Below are 24,383 nucleotides of genomic sequence, written 5' to 3' on the forward strand. Positions count from 1 at the left end.
TACATTCAATCATTCGATCAACATAGTAGACTCACTTGTCATCAATGCTGTTCTGATAATAAATATGTAAAAGTTTGTCCTTTATCCAGCTGACTTTCTCTGCCGCTTCCTTTCCTGCTTCACCATGAAGACAGTATTTCTTATAAAGCTGAGCCAGACCCATCATAGCTTCTTTTCTTACTCGCCACTAGAAAGTATAACATTTATTAGATGAGGAAAATAACAAAATTTTATATTAACCTGCAAAAACTGCTATGGCTTTACTAGGTTGCAGTCAGCTTAAGAGAGAGTGAGTGAGTGAGTGTGTGTGTGTGTGTGTGTGTGTGAACATAATATTTCTTTTACACAGACTTTACTAAGCATTTTGAATGTGTTCCTATTTAGAAACAAAACTACTTTAGAAATTTTCTAGTGGAGATACCGCTGAATGATCTACCAATTTTTTATTTCCATACAGAGCAAAGCAACAGTAAATCCTACTAAATACATCATTTGATTCTCTAAATTAAAGAAAAAAATATATATGTCCAATTTTAAATGTAAAAGACAAAGGAAATATTTCATTCTACAAATAAAAACTTAAAATATTTTAGTTCTTAATTATATGCTTTCTGATGTTAACCCAGAATAAAAAGAACAAAGTTCATTCAGTATCAAGAATACTGAGTCTAGGGTTGGGGCTGTAACTCAGTGGTGGAGCACTTGCGTCACATGTGTGAGGCAATGAGTTTGATCCTCAGCATCACATAAAAATAAAAGGTATCGTGTCCATCTACAACTAAAAATATATATTTTAATAAAAGGATACTGAGACTACAACGTTGGAAAGAACTTCAGTGATCATCTTATTCTTTATCATCATCTTGTCTTACTTTGTAGACAAATGATTTACATACATAGCATGTCCTAGTTAGTGAAAAGACTCCGGGGATTTCTAGAGGCTGGTATGAAAGGGTTACTGGAGAAGGAAAGGATGGTGTTAAGAGGAAGGCGGACAGGAAAAAGAAGAAAGAAGAGAGACGGTTAAAAACCTAACATGAGTGCTGGTAGTGGAGCTCAGTGGTACAGCATTTGCCTAGTATGTGTGAGGCCCTGGGTTTGATCTCAGCACCAAAAAACCTAACATGAAGACTATGCCAAGATCTAAGAAAAAACAATAACCAAAAATGTATTTCTCTTTAAAAAAAATGGTGAGGGGATATTTAAATACTTTTTAAGTCAGTTCTTCCTTATAAAATTTTTGTTATTTTTTTTCATTTTTTGCCAACTTAGTGGATGGAATAATACTTCGTTCCTATACAACAGGTTAACAGATGCCTTGTTTATTTTTAAAAATTTTGATAGGGTCTCACTATGTTGCCTAGGCTAGCCTCCTGTCTCAGCCTCCAAGTCACTAAAATTACAGTCATGCACCAACATGCCTCACATGGATGCCTTCTGATATCACTTAAACCAAAAACTGTGTACCATGAAATATAAGATTAATTCCTGGCCCCCTTTTATATAGGAGAAAACAATTGTTAAAATGGCTACTATGTAACTTATTAGTCCAAAATTCAGGTCTTAAATGTCTAATAGGTATTATTATGACCACATAATGTAGTTTCAGTTAAGAAGAGTCATTTATTCAACTCCTTTTGAAACTATGAAACATTAATAGGAGTGAAATCTTTCTAGAAGGAAGATATTACATGAGTGGCAATAACATATGGGAAGAAAAGAGGGCAATGCCAATTAACAACAAGGTAGAGTCATTTAAATTAAAGACAAAAAGAAATCTTCCAAGTTAGAATTACTAACACAGTTAAACAAGCTAAACAGTGGGGTTTTTTTGTTTTTTTGGTAATGGGTATTGAACCCAGAGGCACTCTACCAGTGAGGTACATCCCCAACCCACACTTTTTGTTTTTTAATTTTGATACTGCATCTTGCTTATTTACACAGATTGGCCTTGAATTTGTGATCCTCTTGCCTTGATCTCCCAAATCAATGGGATGACCGGCAAGTGCCGTGGTGCCTGGCCAATGTCCATTAAAACATCTGCCTCTTATGACTTTTATTTTTTTCCTTCTACTGAGAATTGAACCTGGGGTGTAGGTTCAATACAACAGATACATCCTCAGTTCTTAATTTTTGTTTTGAGATAGGGCCTTACTAAGTTGCTGAGGTTGGCCTCGAATTTGCAATCCTCCCTCTCCAGCCTCCCAATTATAGCCAGGTGACATCCTGCCCAGCCTATTTTTTTTTTTAAAGATTATATGGGTTTTTTTTTAGTTGTTGATGGACCTTTATTACTTATTTATTTATATGTGGTGCTGAGACTTGAACCCAGTGCTTCACACATGGCAGACAAGTGCTCTACCACTGAGCCAGAACCCCAGCCCCCTGCCCAGCCTCTTATAATTATTTAAAAAAGAAAAGCATAAAGACTTCTAAAAACCAACTTCTTCTCTACCCTGAAATTATAGCTAAACTATACTTTTCCACAGGAAATTTGATTATCAATTATATAAAATAAAATAGCAAACTGCAAGGTAATTGTTGTTAAAGATGTTAATCAGCCTGCTTTGCATAAGTCTCTTACTTATGGGGGACAGTGCTATTTCTTAGCAACTGCTATTTCTGTTTTTAGTATTACTTTTCCTCATCAATTCATATTTCTAACGAGACCAAATGGAAAAAATATCTCAGATGTTTTTGAGACAGGATCTTGCTAAGTTGCCGATGAGGCTGGCCTTGAACTTGGCATTCTCCTTCCTCAGCCTCCTGAATTCCTGGGATTACAAGTGTGCAGCACCAAACCCAGGTGGAAATATCACTTTCTTAGTAAGTATGATGGTATTTTTATTCAAACAATGACAGACCCAGCTAAGTTATATCAGGTTGTAATAAATGAGAAGCAGATTGATAAGTTACTATTTATAAACTTATCATATGTGAGAAAAAATAGAATAAAACTTTTAATTTACCTTTTATCAAAAAAACATTTTTTTTTAGTTGTAGGTGGACGAAATACCTTTATTTTATTTTTATGTGGTGCTGAGGATCAAACGCAGTACCTCACGCATACTAGGCAAATATTCTATCTCTGAGCCACAACCCCAGCCCTAATTTATCTGTTCTTTTATAAAGGAAAATGCTAAAATAGAAACCATAACTAAGATGTGAAAAACTCTAGAATCCAATGTACTCAAAGGTAATTAATATGTACAAGAAATAAAAATCTATTTAGCATTGTCATTAATCTGATTTTCAAGCAGAAAAGCTTTAATTGTTATTATGGATAATAATTCTTACTATAGAAAATAATACCAATTGTATTTAACAAATGAAACACAGTAAAATAAGGAAGAATAAAATTCCTCAGATTTTACCCGTTTATCCAGTGTTCTTTCCCTTACAAATCCAAGCAGCTGATCATTTACTAAGGCAAGGTCTCTTTTGGCTGCTGTTATTATAGTAACAATGACATCATGACGAATAGCTTCTTCTGGATCATGTGATCTAACCTTCAAATATTCTGTAATAAGAAAAAAAACTTAAGCTCCATGTGAGCTATGTAATTTGTCATGATTCAGAATGACAGAAAAGACTAATGCTTTTAGCATTTGTTCATACTAAGACAATGTCTGTAATATGTGGCATGAATCAAAATAATTTTTAAGACACCAGTACTCTGTAATAATCACAAATCTGCATAGCACATCTTAATAAATAAGGTTATTTTAGTGGAAAATTTGAATTACAACACAGTATGTGATTTATACAGTTTAGATTTGCAGTTACAAATTAAAAGACTTGAAGAATAGTAAAAATGCTTATAACAAGTTAGCTGATAGGTATATACCTACACCTTTAAAATCCAGAATATTTTGTAATCTTTTAAAAAAAAATCCTGAATAGGCTGGGCATAGTGGTCCATGCCTGTAATCCCAGTGGCTTGGAAGGCTGAGGCAGAAAGACTGTGAGTTCAAAGCCAGCCTCAGCAACTTGGTGAGGCCGCAAGCAACTTAGTGAGAACCTGTCTCTAAATAAAATATTTAAAAGGGCTGGGGGAGGCTGGGGTTGTGGCTCAGTAGTAGAGCACTTGCCTAGCATGAGTGAGGCATTGGGTTCAATCCTTAGCACCGCATATAAATAAATAAATAAGATAAAGATCCATCAACAACTAAAAAAAAAAATTTTTTTAAAGGGCTGGGGATGTGGCTTAGTTGTTAAATGACTCCCTGGTATAAACAAACAAACAAATCCTGAACAACTTATAATACAAAGTAAATCAAGGTAAAAAGTGTCATTTCTTCTGGTTTTTATAAACAACAGAACTTTGATAGACGCCACCTATTTGCTACAATCAAATGTGTAGTTTTAAAAGCTCTATGTTCAAGTGAAGAAACAAATTTTAGTTAAATTCAGAAAACAACCGCTTTCCTACTTATTATTGTATGTTACTATACTTAAATTATATAAATATAATGATTTGTGCCCAAATCTATTTCCTTAAAACATTTCTTTTTTCCTAAAAAATTCGAAAGGATCAAAACAACAAAGATTTTGAATGTAATTTTATTTTATAAAGCATATAATCATTTCCTAGGGCATGAGAAATAGCGACCTGAAATCATGATAGAATTAAAAATCTATTCAGAAACTGAAGTTAGACCTTTGCCTGCATGTAAACTTTATTTCTGTAATTACTTCATTTGCAATAAACCAGATAGCTTACCTGTGAGATCTTTTGCTAAATCTGGGTGATTCATTAAACAATGACTGGCAAATTTCACACTTTCTAATCTCACAGGAACATGAATGTCATTAAATCTATATAGAAAGAGATTGCTAAATATTAATTCTAAGGCACAATAATATTTTCAAATAAGGTATATCTAACACACAAGTGCTTATAAACAACAATATTTACTGATTAGAAAATACATTGATTATAATGATAGCTAATATGTTCTGATGGGAGAATATAAAGTATATAAGACAAAAGACATAATTTTAAAGAAACGTTTTTGAAACAATTTGTTTTATCATGCTAAAACAAAATGACAAAAAAATATAAACATATGTCTGACTAATAAAACTATTCATTTTACAGATCTAAAACTCTGAGAGATTATTATTTTGCCACATAATAAATAAAAAATAAATATTCAGAACACATAAACTTTGCTTGGAAAAAAAATTTATAAGAGGAAACTATTGGGGAATTTGGTGTAGAAAGCAGACCATACATAAGACTAAAATCCAGAGGCTGAAATAAGAGTGGATAAAAATGAGCCATCTTTCCTCATCCGCCTGGGACTCACTTGTGGTAAAATGCTTTTTTTGTTTTGTTTTGTTTTGTTTTCTTTTTCGGTACAGGGGATTGAACACAGAGGCACTTTACCACTGAGCTACATCCCCAGCCCTTTTTGTTTTTTATTTGGAGACACAGTCTCGCAAAGTTGCTTAGGGCCTTACTAGAATTCTAAGGCTAGCCTTGAATTTTTGATCCTCCTGCCTGACCACCCGCAGTGGGATTATAGATGTGCACCATCACCACCACCATCCCCATTACCACCACAACCACCATGCCCAGCAGTATATGAATTCAGTTAATATGAAATACAACATAATATATAGTAAGAATAAGCTTTGCAATTCAAATTTAAAATAGACTGGGCAACTTTTAAAAATATATTTATTACTGATAAATAATGTGATTTTGGGATGGGGGTATTGCTCATTGGTAGTATACATGCTTAGCAGATGCAAGGCCCTGGGTTCAATCCACAGCACAGGGGGGTTTGGGTGGGGATAATAATGTGATGTTAAATAAAAGGTAATTTTTAAATTTTTGAAATGAGTTCATAAAATATTCAAGTAAACTCATTTAATAAATGTCCTAATGTCTATAGCCTCCAACTTTCTTATGCAGGCTAATCTTTGTATTTTAATATAATCTTACATTTAGGATTTATAATTTTTCAACTGTCAGAGAAAAAAATTTTTGATCAAGCAAAGTATAAAAACACTTAACATTACAATTAAATAACATACAGAACAGATAAAATATAACCTCTTTGTTTCTATAAATCACTGACACATCACCAGAGAGATACACCAGTGAATATAAAATCATGTTTAAAAACCCATATGCTGATTTTGATCTTACAAGAACCTCAAGTGAAAAATACATTCTTGCATTTTTGCTTGAATGATTTGCAATAAATACTGATGTCAATCACTAGGATAGGGAATACCTCCTCTGGAACCTTCTAAGTCAGTTGCCTTGTCTGGGATCAAGATTAATTATTCAAATATTCAGGTCTTCTTTTAAGACCTTAAAGATGGTTTGTTCTGAGCAAGTAACTGCTGAGATATCATTATGTCATTGTCAGAGATTTCACAGAACATAGGATTATTATAAGGATTATTATAGTAAATTTATTCTAAATGAGTACATCTTCAAAAAATCAGTTGAATTAATGATGAATTTCAAATGTTCCCCAAAATACTAATACTAAATATCTACTTTTAAATCAACCTTTGAAACAAAAGTATCATGTAAATGAAATGTGAGGAAGAATTTAATAAATTTCATAGATTTTTCAACCTTATCAAGTAAAATTTAATCATTCTATGTTCTTGAGAAACTTTAAAAAGAATTTAAGAGCAATAATATTTTTCATCTCATAGCCATACAATTATACCAAATTATTTGAAAACTCATCATACAATTAGATAAATACCAGATTCTTCACACAGGACTAGTGGTTTCACCTGAAAAGTTTATTTAAAAATCTCAAATTTTTAGCACATCCTGAGATGATGTCTAACTATTCCAAGACACTTTTTAGTATAATGCTAATGAAACCAACAAACATTAATTAAAGTTTTGGTATGTGTAGTTATAATCAAGTGGACCCTACTGAATAGGCCCCAAAATACATAAATCTGAATTTCATGTTCTCTTACCGTCCAAGAAAACATTGCCAAAGAGGTCGATTCTGTGTGGCCAAATCAGAATCTTTAGATCCAAATAATTTAGCTAGAAGTCGAACAACAGCTAATCGTTCTTCTCCATCATTGCTCTACAAAGGGAAAAGAGAAAATAAATGAAGCTTGAGTTTTACTGTTCCAACTACAAAAAAATGAAATATTCCCCCAAACATACAACTTCATTAAAAAAAAAAAATTTTTTTTGTAGTTGTGTATGGACAGAATGCCTTTTTTTAAAAAAAATGTGGTGCTGAGGATCAAACCCAGTGACTCACACATGCTAGACAAGTGCTCTACCACTGAGCTACAGCTGCAGCCCACAACTTCAGATTTCTGCTTATAATTTTGAATATTTTAAAATATCATATGCTCTTATTTACTATGCAAAATTTATTCCAAGTGAGATCATCTGGTACTTTGATCTTATCTGATGTTTTCCCATTTGCAAATTTAGCTTATTTTTAAAAATTTTTTGTTTTGTAGTTATAGATGGACAGAATGCCTTTATTTTGTTAATTTTTATGTGGTGCTGAGGATTGAACCCAGTGCCTCAATCATGCTAGGAAAGCGCTTTTGCCACTGAGCTATAGCCCCAGCCCTTCACTGCTTATTTATAATCTTACATTGGTATACACATTGTAAAAATGTAAAGATACTTCATCCATTTCTGATACTAAGGCTCTAGGGAAAAAAAAAATTTGTAAAGGACCAAGCTGCACATAATTCCAGCCCTAATAAACTTTCTTTATAAGAATTCTGTCCTTCAATTTAAGGTTCAACATCAATATAGATTAAGATCTTTTTTTTAATATTTATTTTTTAGGTGTAGATGGACACAACACAATGCTTTTATTTTATTTTTTTTAATGTGGTGCTGAGGATTGAACCCGGGTCCTGCCCATGCCAGGGGACTGAGCCACAATCCCAGCCCCAAGATCTTAATTTGCAATATTTTAACCAAGTATCTACTACTGACTGGAGAACAGGATGCTGAATAATATCACAATTCAGGAAAACTCATTTTAATAAGAGCAACAATCTTAAGAGGATTTAAAAGGTCAAGTGACTTGCATTTTACAAAAAAACCCCCAAATTTAGTAATTTTTTGGTAAGAGTCTCCTATTTTCTTATAATGAACCAATATAAGCTATGAAATTCTGTTCCAAATTGGGACTAGTGGTACATGCCTGTAATCCCAATGACTTAGGAGGCTGACAGAGGAGAATCAAAAGTTCGAGGCCAGCTTTGGCAATTTAATAAAGCACTGTCTCAAAAATTAAAAAGGTCTAGGGATATAGAGGACTGTAGGTTCAATCCCAAGTACTAAAAAGGGAATTAAAAAATCTGTTCTAGTTTCATTACTGACATCACATTTTAGTGTAAATTATTTTGAAATCATATGGTGTGTGAAATTTCTTTTTAAAACTCACATATTCATTAGGAAAGTAAATGTAATCCCTAAAAAAAAAACTACTAATTTTTTTAGGAGTTCAAATACAATGTTTGTGTAAAGCAATACCAGATATTGAACAAACAAATCTCTGTGGGGAAAGATAGAAGTTCAAGTAGAAAATATAATCTAGTCCTTAAGAATATTTTAACTCTTAGAAATAAAAGTTTTCTAGGTGAAGCAGACACATTTATATCAAACAGATGTAAAAATGAAAATTAAATCTAGCTTTGCCATAATGAATGACAAAATGATCTTCTCTGACAAAGATTTTCTTTTAATTGTGACAACAATGCTAAGTGGTACTGCCAAATTTACTAACTGGCATAATTATTATTATTATTATTTTTTTGTACTGGGGATTGAACTCAGGGGCACTTGACCACTGAGCCACATCCTCAGCCCCATTTGTATTTCATTTAGAGACAAGGTCTCATTGAATTGATTAGAACCTTGCTTTTGCTGAGGCTGGCTTTGAATTTGTGATCCTCCTGCCTCAGCCTCCTAAGCCACTGGGATTTAGGAGTGCGTCACCACACCTGCCAAAATTTGATTTTTTAAAATTAATTTGATTTTTAATGAAAAATTAAACCTATCTCTTAAATTTCAAATACTAGAATAAGTGTAAGTTTTATTCTATTTGTGAGTAAATCAGTAATTATTTCAAATAATGTGACATTTAACATTTATAAAATGATTGAAATTACATAACTAAGTGAAAACTAGCTCCTCCTGTGTTTGTAAAATTTAAAATATATTCCTCGAGTAAAGTTGGAATGATTACAATGATAGTACATATTTTTGGTGCAAAAACCATTTTGTGTTTCTGATGTACAGCTGATGTATTATTAACCTAACCAAAGTTATTATCTTATGAAGATAGGACATATGCACTGAATTACAAATACAGCTACATATTTTAATAAGTGAGACAAAATGAGAAATTCTACATTAACAATTTACCAATTACTTTTCAAAAAGAGAAATAAAGCCACTGTAGTTTTTATTCTGTCTAGTCCTAGTCTGAAAAGGTAACAAATTTTACTACTGTTTCTAATTACAATGCAATTGATTCAAAACATTCTTTTTGTGAATACCTGATTTTTACTTTAAATATGACTATATTAAAATGTTTTAAAATCTGGTGAATAAATGTAAATCTCCCTTTCCCAATCCCTGCCATAAACAAAAATCTTAAATGAAAATGTAAAATGTGACAAATTTCCTGTGAATTATAGCCAATGTTGCTAAGTAGCATAACTCCAGGGTATCCTTTACAAATATGAGAACCGAACTGTGGGGACCTATAAAATAGACCATACATAGAGCACAATACAGAGTAAAACCAAAGAATCTTATTTTGAAGCATTTTCTCAAATATTTTTATTGTTCTCAGAGGACTGTAACCAAGATCTGCGAACTACCAAAGGAGTCTATAGATTCAGAGATAAAACTGCATCACCACAGCCATAAAAATTTCCTAGGTAATCTGCTTGGCACATACTGTTGACTAAAAAAGAGGTACCATAATAATACTTAATACACAGGCTAATCTAAATCTCAGTTTCTTCATTGCAGATGAGAAAATTAATAAAAGTACAGGCTAGGATTTCAGAAGGGAACAAATAAGAACATGGGTAATAATATCTGTTTGTTGTTCTAGGACAATAAACAAAATATTCTATTACTACTATTTAGATGCAGTATTAAACTTTTAAAAAGCATGAATAACCTAATATAGAAAAATATAAAGATCAATGACTTTGTGTTAGATAAACTACTTACTACTAACCCCTTACTATGGGGTTAGTAAACCAGAATAAAAAAATATGAAAAACTTCATATTCATTACCTTTAGAGTAAACAGGTATGAAGTCAAATTGTACCAGTGAAGAAGAGGTGGTATATAAACTAAAGGAATAATTAGAACCATGATAAACTAAAAAGCTTACAAATAGTTTAAGATACTACTACTTAGTGCTAGCCATTCTATTGTGATATAAAAGATAAAGTCTTAGTGGAACCAGACTTGACTTTCTATATATGTGTGGGCAGGGTGGGGTATGGTGGGAAGGTAATGAGGGTTAAATCCAGGGACACTGTACCACTAAACTATATATTTTTAATTTTTTACACAAGGTCATGCTAAATTACTAAGGCTAGCCTGGAATTTGCCATTCTCCTGCCTCAGGTTCTTGATTAGCTGGGATTACAGACATTGGCAACTGTGCCAGCCAAATCTGAATTTTTTAAAAAAGAAAATGCATATGGACTTTTAAACAAAATCTCCTGGTTTTTTAAATTCACTCTTTGTTAGAAACTAAAAAATATATCCATCTCAATAAGAGATTTTAAAATAAAGTGTATCAAAAAAATATTTTCAGGCTGACTTCAGCTTATTAGCACCTCTGCTTTAGATACATGAACCTAGAAAGTGGGGCATGAATAGCCACTACAGCTTAGAATCTTCCAGTTTACATTAAGCACACAAAGGGAAATCTAAGAAAAAATAGCTTCCCTCCTTTCCCACCATATCACAGCAGTTTTTTATTTTAGGCTTAGAGGCTTGACTTCACATCTTCAGACACTACAAATAGGTATGTGTGTATGTGATGGGATGGAGAACATATTTTAATACCTTACAACTCAGAAATAAATTTAGTATGGAAACTAAGTGTTTATGTTGTTAAAATAAACTCTTGAATAAAATCCAAGCCAGGCATAGTGGCATATGCCTATAATCTCAATGACTAAGGAGGTTGAGGCAAGAGGATTGCAAGTTTGAAGCCAGTCAGGCAATTTAGCAAGACCTTCAGCAACTTGGCAAGACCTTATCTCAAAAGAAAAAATAAAAAGGGCTGGGGATGTAGTTCCATGAAAGAGTAACTCTGGATTCAACCCACATTGCCAAAATGATGATGATGATTATGATGATGATTGTGACGACCAAAACACACCTTATTTATTCTAAATAACATTTATTATTATTCTAGATAACATTTTTCTACAGTTTCTCTTAAGAACTATTTTATTCTAGATAACATTTATTATTATTCTAGATAACATTCTCCTAACAAGAGTTTCTCATTTAAAAAAAAAAACTATTTGCTTTAACAGTCTGCAAAACATTTAATCTTAAATTTCTCATCTCGAAAGAAAGAAATGTAATGTTGGTTCTAATTATAGTTTGAATTAAAGATCAAATTAAAAAAAATTTTTTTGGGGCGGGGGGGGGGGGGGTTCCCCGGGGATTGAACTCAGGGACACTTGACCACTGAGCCACATCTCCAGTCCTATTTTGTATTTTATTTAGAGACAGGGTCTCACTGAGTTGCTTAGCACCTTGCTAAATTGCTGAGGCTGGCTTTGAACTTGCAGTCTTCCTGCCTCCGCCTCCCAAGCTGCTGGGATTACAGGTGTGTGATACTGCACCCAGCTAAAGTGTTATCTTCTATAGTTCAATTAAGATGGGGGATTAAGTGTCAAGTTTTTATTTTGAGAAGTCAGAAATTCCTTGTTAAGTTAACAATAAAAAAACAGATATACTCCCAATCCATTTAATAAAATTTCTGTCTTTGACCTATACCATATGAGGGTTACAAAGTTATAATTGAGGCCCTTTGAGCATTCAGCTTAAAATCTCACTGTTTTAAAATATAACTAATCAATGAATACCATTTAACAACAACATACTGTATATTACAAATTTCAAAGATAACAACATTTTTCAAATCTATTTATTATTTGTGTCACTATGTTTATCAGTATGTATTTAACAAACATGTATATTACAATTTTGTAGCATCAAGTCTTCTTTTACCCAGAAGAGAGATACTAGTTTATTTAAATGATTAAAGCTGTGTACTTTAGAGGAAAGGATATAAATTGAACTCACATTTTATTCTTTTACAGTTAAGGGAAAAATTCTCCGATTAACATTTTTTTTCTTAAAAGCTTAAAGGGCTTGAAAATTGGTCAATCCTACCTTCAATTTGAATTCAAGCTGCGGCATGACAGATAATAATAAATGAGGATCTATAGCAAAAAGTTCCTGAATCAGATCAAATACATGTTCTGACAAATCACTTACTGACGATCTTCCCAGCACCAGGACTTGATTGAAAAACTATAGGAAATATTAAAAACAAAAATATGTATTTTATTTTAAAAATTCAATGTTTTCTATGAGCATGTGTTTTTTTTTTTTCTTTTTAAAAACAACAGCATCAGTTATCACATATACAATAGAAGGGACAGGCGTTTGAATCACTAATACATAATAGTAATAGAACAGTCATCTAAATAGCAAAAGAAATAAACTTCCAGATAATATTAAATCATGAATGTTAGAAAAATTTGGCTGTGCTTCAAATAAGGATGACATTTCTGAGAATCTTAATTTTCACCAAAATAAAACAATTTAAGCAGTTTGTGTAGTTCATTATAGAAAATTTTATGGTTATTTCATTGTAACAGAAAAAATTAAAATCTCAATCTCTGATTTTTATTTAAAAATTATTTTGAAGAAATTGATCTAATTTTCCCAAGTTTTTTAGTAATTAAAAAAATATTTAAAATGGGGGATGAATTTATGTTGTTAATACCCAGAGAAAATCAAATACATTTCAACTCAGAGGATAGAGAGAAAGAAAAGTTGATGATGCAGAAATAAGTTGATAATTTAAGAGTATTAGAGAAAATAAAGTATATATAACATCAGGAACACAAATTAAAAGACTGCACCCTCTCCAAGCACACTTAGCAGAAAGCATTGTATTTTAAAATTCGAAAAAGGGAGTTGTATACATATAACATAAATATGTATATCTGCATCATAAAATGACATGCTTCTTGGGCTGGGAGTGTAGCTCAGTGGTAGAGCACTTGACTGGTGTGTTCAAGGCCCTAGGTTTGATCATCAAATCCCCAAATATCTTTCAAAGAGCAACATAAATTAAGAGTTAAAAGATATTTGTATTTACTATGTGAACTGTGGAAAGAATGAGAAAGGTAGTTTTTATAAAATCCATACATAAATGAGCACAGAATGCTTCCTCTGGAAGTTTATATGAAACCTATAAGTGACAGTTATTTCTGAAAATTGAGGACAGAGGATTTGAGGTTGAAAGATACTTTTCACTTACACTCATGCTATCTGAAAATATTTTAATCCATTAAATATTAATTTACTAATTGAAATAATACTAATGCTACACCCTCATTTGTCTTTTATATGAGGAAAATAAATATTCAACAACAGATGAATGTTAGATTCACAATGATTTGTAAAGGAAAACACTGAAGAAACCTTAGTACAAGGCAATAGAGAAATGGGTATATATTAAGTTAAAGGAACATTTACAGTTACTCATATTATAAATAAAAAGTCAAAACAGAGAAATAAATTAAAATAGATATGAATATGAACAAATGTGCAAGAGAATTAATTCCTTTATTAAGGTAGTAGAATTACAAATAGTTCTTTTCCCAAGTTTTTTTTTTAGTTTAATTGAAAAAAAAAAAAAAAAAGAACAAACTTTGATTCAAGTTTTTAAAAACATTTATTTAACAACTATTCAAGAGGAAGAAACAGGGGGTTCAGAAGAATGATCTAGAAGACACAAAGAGGAAAATGTATAAATAAAGACAGACTCAGGTAAACATGCAGGGAGAAGGTGAAAGAGATTAGCATATCTGGGAAATAAGACAAATAGAAATACAAATACAAATGCAGAAGAGAGGGTAGGAGTTTTCAGAAAATAATTTCAACCATCTGGTACCTTTTTTTTCCCCTTGGCTAGGGAATAAACCCAGGGCATTTCAATACTGAGTTATGTCCCCAGCCCCTTTTACTTTTTATTTTGAGACAAGGTTTTGCTAAACTGCTGAGGCTGTCTAGAAACTTGCAATCCTCCTGCCTCAGTCTCCCAAATCACTGGGATTACAGGTGTGCATCACTGCACCTGGCCATCTTGTACCATTTTAAATCAATGACAATAAAGTTTATGAAGATATGCTGCATTTCTTCCACTGATCACATTTTGAAATATAAGTATTACCTTCACACTTACTCTTAAGTAGACTAAATAATTTATATTATAAATAAATCTGTATGTCAATGGTTCTAATAAATTAGTATAATGGATTAAAAATTACACAATTATATAATAAATATAGACAGAAATACATACATTGGCAATGCATGCCTCAATAGTCTGGACTGTCCTTTTCAATAGGACTTTTGCAAGGTCGAAGGACTGTTTGTTTAAATTCTAAAAAAAATAAAAACATGCAGAGTTACAAATGAATTGGTGAATTAATAAAATATTATCATTATTAGAACAGTGTACTTGTCAAGTCTACTAAAATTTGAAACCAAAAAAAAATTAACAATTCCTTTGGGTAAACAATTCCATATGGTAAAACCATTTCCTCTGTTAAGTGCTCTTAAATGCAGAAGTTACAAATTGAACAACAAATCAAAACTAACAAGCATTAGACAGCCCACCTGTAACCCTATATTGTTTCACTAAACTGAAAATGGGCCTAAGACATTTTGATTTTGTTTATCTGTTAATCGATATGACTTAACAACTATACCCATGTACCCTGAAACAAACACACACACACACACACACACACACACACAACTAACCAACCTACCATGCTCAATATTTCTTAATTCAATATTGCTTAATGTGTGTTCTCAAGAAAAGTAGACCTGGAAAGTGTTCCATAGAAAAAAGGTTCTTAATCAACTGTATTTTTGAAATGGTGAATAGTATGCTCCTTCTTCCAGTCCAATATACTATGACAAATTAAAGAGTCTGAGAAAGACTATAGTAATGATGCATTTAATTTTTTTAAAAAGAAAATGTATTGAAAAAGGAATTCTTTTTTGAATAATACCTGTTAACATCTTTATACTACAAAGATTTGAATCAAGGTGAGATTCATTTACCATCAACTTGCACTTTTCAAAAAGAGACTAGGAAAGTCTACACTCCCACTGATCAGCAAATATTTTATGTAAAGAACCCTACAGTGAATATTTTAGGTTTTCTGGGTCATCCAGTCACTACAGTAACTATATAACTCTGCTGCGATAGTGTAAAAATAGTCATGAACAAAAATAAAAACACATAAGCATGGCTGTGTTCCAATAGTTCGCCTATCCTTGGGGGATAAGCTCCAAGACCACAGTCAATGTCTGAAACCATTTATAGTAGTGAATCCTATATAAACAGGTTGAATACACTTGGGATCAGAAGTGTTTATGGTTTGGAACATTTGAATATACAAAATGAGACATCTTGGGGATAGGACCCAAGTTAAACATGAAATTCACTTGTGTTTCGTATAAAACTTATACACATAGCCTGAAGATAATTTTATACAATATTTTTATATTTTTATAATCAACTGTGTTTTTACTGCAAATCCTCACATGAGGTCAGTGGTGGAATTTTTACCTGTGGCATCAAATTAGCACTGAAAACATTTCAGATTTTGCAGCATTTTAGATTTTGGATTATCCTGAACCTATATTTTTTCCTATTCTTCTTAGAATAGATTTTAGTAACATCAGCACATAATTTTTCCTGCTTTCCTTATTATAACAAGATTTTTACCATTTTTTACTTAAAGGAAGCATTTTATGGCTTTTTAACAAATTTTAATCTAAACTGCTGGCATCACTGCTCTTGTGTTCTGGGGTCATTCTGAAATAAAATAAGGGTTAAACACAAGCATTTGCTATCCATGCAGCTGATAACCAAATTGGCTACAAGTAACTAACAGGCAGGTTGCATATACAGTGTGGATACACTGAACAATGGGATAACTTACATTGGATGTGATATGCTGGACAAAGAAATAATTAGTGTTGGGCAGGACAGAGCAGGATGGTGCAAGATTTCCTCACAGTAGTCAGAATAGCATGCAATTTGGAACTTATGAATTGCTTATTTCTGGAGTTTTCCATTTAATGTTTTGGACCATGGTTAACGAGTGGTAAACAAAATGTGGAAAGCAAAACCATGGATAAGAGGGACTACTGTACTTACGTAAATAAGTAATAATTAATAGTTCAGATTTGATCTATAAGCCATAGCTTCCTGACCTCTGCTCTAGGCTTTTATACACTGCCAAAAGGATAAATTAGTTTTAAACTAAGTTAATGTTTCCATTTCTCAAAAGGGTTTAAATCTCAATCATAACAATACTCTTTATCAAGAATATACACACCAAATACGCTATCTCCTCTTAAAAATTTTTCTCTTGTTCTACCTGATATGTGCTTGTTTTTGCCATACTCTCAAAATTTTTACCAACTATAGATTCATTTAAATTAATAAAATGCAAATAATATTTAGAGAGTCAAGAAAATAATTTAAAAAGTAACCACATCTTTTTGTGAATAAGTATGATTAGATACATTGTTAATCTAATATCTGATAATAGGTTACAGAACCATTAGAGGAAAAGAGCAGGAGGGCAAATATCAACATTGGGGTAGGCTTGAGTAGAGCCCAGTGGTGGAGCTTGTGGGAAGCCAAGTCCTTCAGTTTCTTAGGAGGACCTGATGGAGAGAAATAGAAAAAGGAAACGGGGAGGAATGACACAGCTCTGAATCATCCTTTTCCCCATAACATTAACCATATAGCTCCTACTTCTGCCCAAATCTTTCAGAAAGTACCTAAGAAAAGGTACAATATAGGTTCTGAAAAGAAATCTGCACCCCCATGTTCCATGTTACAAAGGAGGAAATACATTTCTTTATCAAACAAAACTAACTAAAAAGACAATACCCCAACTCTTATAATTCCCAGACTGATTATGAGTGGTGAAAACAAAACATTTCTAGTCTCCAGAAAACAAGTATCATTTAACTGAATGAAAATCTTACACAATACATTAATCAATATATATTTTAACAAAATAGCTATAAGACTAATATTCTTTTATTTAGGGCTAGAGAGTGACAGTGACAACAATTACACAGATTGCAAATGGTCAAAAACCAATCATTTACTCATATATGTAGCACTACCTTTAAATATTAATATTCAATATCTTCATACTATACAGACCTTATGTGCAGGTATGAGGTTAATAAGAATGGAGTCCAATAATTCTTGAGTAACTCCATCACCTTCCATGATGATAGAACTCATCAAGTCTAGCATATGCATTTGTACCTTCTTATTGTGGCTATTGCTAAAAAAAAAAAAAAAGAAGAAGAAGAAGAAAATGAAGCATACAAAAAGGCAAACTTCCCAGTTTAGAACAATCATCTCAGATGTAAAAAGATTTTCATTTGAGGAAACCATGTCAATAATAGCAAAGAAATCTTGACTGTTGTATTTATTTTCTCCCTCTGTTGATTATTACAGTGTCTGTAATGTATTGTTCTAAAGTATTTTTAAAAAACAAAGACTACTTTACTTTCTAATGAAGTGCATGGTATGCAGTTTTGTTTCTTTTTCTCCCTCTCTTTATAACACACACACACACACACAGAGGGAGAGAGAAAAAAACCCATTGAGAACTAGGATTTTAAGAAAAATAATGAAAAACTTTTAAAAAGTTGGTAGGAAAACTGCCATATTATTAGATACAAGTTTCCTCAACTTTGAGAAAGATACCCTTTTGCATGCCTACATTTAAATACCTTACTTAATTTATAAAACACCAAGATTTTAAAGAATAAATTATGTAGTTATCTCTATAGTGTCTGGAGCTGGGGTACTGAAGAGCTTGATACAAAACAATACTAAACAATCTGAGCACTTGGCTCCCAGATGCATATATACTTGAAGGTAGGAAAGGAGTAGAGGGAAAAGAGATGGAGAGACTTTAAAAAAATATATTCTATGAAATAAAAGGGACAGGATTTAACCTTGTTATCTGTAACAACCAAAAACTAGATAAAGTATATGAAAGAGCAGTTTTCAGATATTGGACATAATGCAACTATTGCTGAGGGATAAGACCAATAAAGTGGACCCACAATTTTCCAAACTTCTGTTGGTATATTTTTAGGATGTAGTGCAAGAAGGGAGGTCCTGGCAGATTCTAATGGTTTCCCAGAGTCTAGGTAGGCTACAGATTGCAGAGGAGCAGAGTACCAGAGGGGAGCTCAAAGAGTCTTTTGATGGTTAAAGATCAGCACATACATATGAGAAAATTCCCTGACTTTGGGGAAATATCCTACCTAATAGAGCAGAGGAAATAATCCCCAGAACTAACAATGGAGTTTGGAAGAGGAATCAGAAGAGTATAAACCCATAGGTTCTAGAAGCTCAATGAGCCCCCAAAGTTCAAGAAACAGGAAGAAAACTTCATGATACACCATAATTAAATCAACTGAAATAAATGAAAGAGAACATCTTAAATGCAACTAGAGAAAAAAATACATCATATTTCAGAAGAAAAAAGGTTAAAAATAACAAATATCTTATTAAAAACAATGCAAGCCAAAAAAAAAGAACGAATATCATCTTTAAAAGTACTAAAAGAAGCTGGGTGTGGTAGCACAAGCCTATAATCCTAGCGGCTTGGGAGGCCGAGACAGCAAGATTGCAGGTGCAAAGCCAGCCTTAGCAATGGCCAACTCAGTGAGACCCTGTCTCTAAATAAAATACAAACTAGGGCTGGGGATGTGGCTCAGTGGTCAAGTGCCCCTGAGTTTAATACCTGGTACCCCCCACACACCAAAAAAAGTACCAAAAGAGGGCTGGGGAGGTAGCTCAGAGTACAGTGGCTGCCTAGCACACATGAGGCTCTGGATTTTATTCTGAGCTCTAGAGGGTGACTAAAAGAGTGGCGAGAGGAGAGTACCAATCTAGAACTCTACAATGTTCTAAAATGCATGTGAAATAGATATTTTTCAGACATACAAAAGATGAACAAATTCCATCACCATCAGACCTGAACTACAGAAAAGTCCTTCAGACTAAAGAAAATTATAATAGGTATGAATCTGGACTTATGCAAAGGAATGATGAATACAAGATTTGGTAAATAAGTTCCTCTTTTAAAAGTCTTTTGTTTACTCATACCTAATTGTGAATTATTTCAATTAATTTGATAAACAAGGAAGTCATCAAATTCAGGGAATAAAAACATTAATAGGGTCAAAGAAAAGTGTGTGTATATAAAGTAATTTTGAGAGGGAATAATTGCAGAGTGGAAAGAAAGACTGAAATAGATAGTTAAGGTTATAAAAGGGGCAGGTAACTTCACAAATTGGTTGTGGTGATTAATTTTAATTTCAATTTCAAAAGAAATGCTTGCAAAAAACTGATACAATGTAAACTAAACAATGGCCATAAACTGTCCCCACTCCTACAAATATGTCCCTTTACAATGGTGCTACTCCCACTACAAGATAGGGAGTCTATCTAACCAAACCTTGAATCTGGATTAGTCTTTGTGTCTTGCTGGGCCAATGCAATAGAAGCTATCAAAAGTTTAAAAGTGCTTTTGCAGTGAAATTTGCCCTTTCTTGATACCTCTGAAACCGAGTCAATAGAGGAATAGACTAGACTAGTCTGCTGGATGATAAAAGACATGTGACTCATTCATTCTATTACTTTAGCCAGCTGCCAGAAGATCTGCCAAAGGACTGTAACACAGTAGAGAATCAGACCAGACAAAACACTATCAAGCTGAATCATGGGCTAAATTACACTCTCGAATTATATTTTGTTTTATTATGCAGCAAAAGTTAACTAATTCAAAAGTAAAGTTGATAAAGTCTATTGTTTACTCTAATGGTCTGCAGGTAGTCAAATACCATGAAGTCTTTTCTCATGCAGTCTTTCTTAATTTTCCATTTCCAGACCAAGTAAGTTTCTATCTCTAGACCAAGCTGATTTGGTCCTCTCCTGTTTATTATAGATGTTATCTAATTATATATTCTATCAAAGTAAAGGGAAAAAGTGATTTACTAGTCATAGAAGTTTACAGAAAACTCCAGAATAAAATGTTACCAGTATGCAAGCCATTAGCCACATGTAGCTATTGGATATCTGAAGTATGAATAGAACCACATATTGAAAGGATAATCCTTTTGGATACAATGTGATAAATAAAATGTGTTATTACAATGAATCTCACCTGCTTCTTTCTACCTTTCTTAATGTGGACTCTAGAAAATTTATAACTTATGTGAGATATGTTATGTTTACATGCAATGCAATGCTTTAGAACACATCTTATAATGATGCTTGGTTTACTATTTAAAAAACAAACGAACAATAAAAACTGGATTGCAATCAGAGTTTGGGCTCTTGTGTCCAAAAATCTGTACAAGGGCAAGTTATCACATTACCTCTAAATTAGTTGTTCCCCTATTTCTATAAAAAAAGAGCTGATTTAGGCAATGTTTAAGATTTTTTTTCCTAGCTCTAAAATAAGACACACTTGTGTGTGTGTGTGTATGTGTGTGTGTGTGTGTGTGTGTAGCAGTGCTGGGGATTGAATCCAGGGCCTTCTGCACATGAGGCAAGCACTCTACCAACAGAGCTATATCCCCAGACCCAAAATCAGACACCAAAGTTGGTGTGCTTAAGAACTGAATTATTATGCCTCCCAGCACTAATGGTACATATATTTATACAATCTTATAATATAGTACTGTATTGTTTAAGGTCTCATACCATTTGCTTTACAACTATAGGCTGTTGCCTCCATTGAAAATAAGATTCTTTAAATCAAACACTCTGCTTTATATTTCTCTACTGTCCCAGCACAGAGTGAATGAGGCACAGAAGAGTCAACCAATAAATTCACACCATAAATTTAAAATGGCACTATAATGGCAAAGACAGTTTTCAGGCAACAAAATTGTTTATTTTATGATTCATATTAAGTTTTCTAAAGAAAACAATTCCTTATAATTCTAAAAAATTCTTATCCACATAGATAGAGTACATGACACTTCAATAAAAAGCAAGGAAAAGATAAGTAGATATGTTTTTCAAAAAACTTACTTTATCACAGAGAAGAGAGTCCTAAAAAGCTGGATAAAAATTTCATTGCAATCTTCCAATTCAAAGCAGATGTTATATGATTTAACCCAAGCTAAATTCTTAAATAAATAAATAAATAAATTTATTACATATATACAGAATGATTACACAAAAACTCATTAGTAAAATTTAATTTTTTGAAATATTAATCTATATTAAAGCCTATAAGATTCAACATAAACTTGTAAGTTATTAGTCATTCACTCTGATCTTTAAAAAGACATATACCTAATGGCATCAATTTTCTCAAATTGAAAAACAGTGAATATTTAGGGGTTGGCGGACACATATAAACAAATAAAATTTAAGGAGCAGTGAAAATCCATTTTTAGATTAGAAAAGAATAAAACCAGAAAAGTGAAAACAAGAGGTAGTGTTTCAAAGCATCTAATACCTTTTTCCAGTATATTATCTTTTCAGGTTATAAGGAATAATAAAAAGATTAGATTTTCCTTATGAAATGTAGAAGGCATTTTATTAACTGGGCTTTGTATAAAACAAAAAATTCTTGACTTACATTATAAAGTTACCAGAAAGAATTTTCAACTATGTGAAATAATTTCATATATATTAAATAAAGTGTTATATTTTACCTCCAATAAATAAAAGTATCTATTAAACTGCGGACTCTTTGTATCCTCCAAACCTTTTAATTGTCTGGTAATAAACAAAAATATGTCCTGTTAAAAAAATAATAAAATATATTAGACACAAATTCTTATCATTCTTTGACAACATACAAAGTCTGTATATATATTAACTGTTACAAACTACAATAAAAGAATTCTCTGGCCAAATATCTTGGGATTGACCTAGTCCATTATTTAAAATGATTGGAAAAGATGAAGTCAAACAAAATAATACTTTTCTTATTCTGAGAACATACATTCTATATTTTATTGCCTTCTACTATAGCACTTCCGCTCCATTAACTATCCTCACCTTGCAACATGGAAAACTATCATCATTTTTAAGGAACTGAATTAGTTTTTCCATTATTCTTTCCTAGATGTAAACAGGAATTTTCATCAGTTTTGAATATGATGTTCAACTACAAAGTTTTAAGAAATAGAGGCCATAGATTATTGGTCTAAAGGTTGATGATAATGTTCCTTTTTTGTACCAGGAATCAAATCCAAGGGAGCTTATCTACTAAGTCACATCCCCAGCCTGTTTTCTTTTTTGTTTTTAGGCAGGGTCTTGATAAGCTGCTTAGAGCCTTGCTAAGTTGCTAGTGCTGGCTCTGAACCTGTGATCTTCCTGTGTCAGTCTCTCAAGGTGCTGGAAATACAGATGTGTGCCACCACACCCAGTGATAGTGTTCCATTTCTTAATAAACTTTCTTTATACAGTTTAACTTAAAATTTTAGTATCAATATGGCACAAAATGATTTTTGTACTGTTGTAATCACCCCTTATCCAGAGGGGATATATTCCAAGATCACCAGTGGATGCCTGAGACTACAGATAATATGGAACTATTTTTTTTTCCTACATATACATACCAATGATAAAGTTTAATTTATAAATTAGGCACAGTAAGAGAATAACAAAAACTAATAATGAAACAGTCAAAACAACATAAAAGTTTGTACTTTGAAGCCATTATTAAGTAAAATAAGGGTTACTTGAATACAAGCACTAAGATACCTGCCACAGTTGATCTGAACATATATAGTGTGAATACTCTGGGAAAGGCACGATTCATGTCTCAGGAGGGATGAATCAGGATAGTACAATATTTCATTATGCCACTCAAAATGGTGTGAACTATGAAACTTGTGAACTGTTTATTTCTGGAATTTTCCAGTTATTTTATTTTATGTACCAGAGATTGAGCCCACAGCTTCATGCATACTAGGCAAATGTTCTCACTGATCCACATTCCATTTAATATTTTTGGATCATGGTTGACCATAGCTTAAAAACTGTGGAAAGAGAAACCATGGATGGGGAGGGAGGCATTTAGAACAAAGCAGTCCAGGGAATTAAAATTTGCCAAGAATAAAATTATCTGAATGATATAAATCAGCACAGGAAATCAATTTAAGAAGACTTTCTAAAACATTTTCAATGAAGGTAGAACCATCAAGATGATCATATAGTCCCCCTCCAGTACTTGAACAAAGGGGTGCTTTTGACCTACATCCCCATCCCTTTATATTTTTAACTTTGAAACAGGCTCTTATTAAGTTGCCCAGACTGGCCTCAAACTAGTAGTCCTCCTGCCTCAAACTCCTGAGCCACTGAGATTATAAGAGTGTACAACCACACCTGACAACAAGCATACAGTTGTGCATGCTGAATAACTGTAGGCAAGAAGTTATTTGAATGTGTAAGTTCTGGTATACTATTGTTTTTAAAACTATCATTGATCTGCTATTTATTCCATAAACATAGCCCTCTGGGATTTGTGGCAGATTAGCCTGAAGGCTAAATATGAATTCACAAGTACAGGTTTTATGTTTCAATGCTTCATAAAAATAACAGTCATTTTTGTAGATACTCAATGTATATTAATTGAACAACTAATTGGTTTTATAACTTATGATATAATTTTTCAATGACAAGAATAATGTGAAACTTGTTGATAAGAGTAAACTACAATAAAAATAAAAATAAAAGTGAAATTATTTTGCAAAAATTGTATTTACCTTAAGTTTATCGTGGGAAGTATATGGAGCTTCTGGGGCATAGATTCGAAATATGTCTGCCAAACAACATGCTACAAGGAGACGCACATCTTTATTAGGGTTCCTGAGGAAGAATTCAGATGCAAGATGCAAGGCTAGTGGGAGATACTGCTGTTTTTCATCTTCTGAGTCCTGATCCATATCCATAAAGGTCTTGACTACCATCTATAAAAATACACAAAAGAAAAGTAATCAATTGATGGTATGTAATAACCA

The 24,383-nt window shown here is 32.5% G+C and overlaps 1 protein-coding gene across 4 annotated transcripts in view; it reads right to left on the reverse strand.

Annotated features, from left to right (window-relative positions):
- The window catches only part of Pds5a (PDS5 cohesin associated factor A), a 143,702-nt gene that overhangs the window by 65,397 nt on the left and 53,922 nt on the right, over positions 1 to 24,383 (reverse strand). For all 4 annotated transcript variants that reach the window (XM_046451779.2, XM_046451850.2, XM_046451919.1 and 1 more), the window contains exons 3-12: positions 24,129 to 24,332; positions 22,068 to 22,154; positions 21,436 to 21,533; positions 17,530 to 17,656; positions 14,629 to 14,709; positions 12,423 to 12,563; positions 6,964 to 7,079; positions 4,724 to 4,818; positions 3,375 to 3,520; positions 36 to 187 (exon numbers count right to left, since the gene is read on the reverse strand). In XM_046451779.2, the coding sequence (XP_046307735.1) occupies positions 36 to 187; positions 3,375 to 3,520; positions 4,724 to 4,818; positions 6,964 to 7,079; positions 12,423 to 12,563; positions 14,629 to 14,709; positions 17,530 to 17,656; positions 21,436 to 21,533; positions 22,068 to 22,154; positions 24,129 to 24,332 (1,247 nt within the window). The remainder of the gene's footprint in view (positions 1 to 35; positions 188 to 3,374; positions 3,521 to 4,723; positions 4,819 to 6,963; positions 7,080 to 12,422; positions 12,564 to 14,628; positions 14,710 to 17,529; positions 17,657 to 21,435; positions 21,534 to 22,067; positions 22,155 to 24,128; positions 24,333 to 24,383) is intronic.

Source organism: Marmota monax, unplaced genomic scaffold, assembly GCF_021218885.2.
Source record: "Marmota monax isolate L192 unplaced genomic scaffold, Marmota_monax_Labrador192_F-V1.1 WCK01_AAM20220418_F8-fsc00025, whole genome shotgun sequence".
NCBI classification, from domain to species: domain Eukaryota; kingdom Metazoa; phylum Chordata; class Mammalia; order Rodentia; family Sciuridae; genus Marmota; species Marmota monax.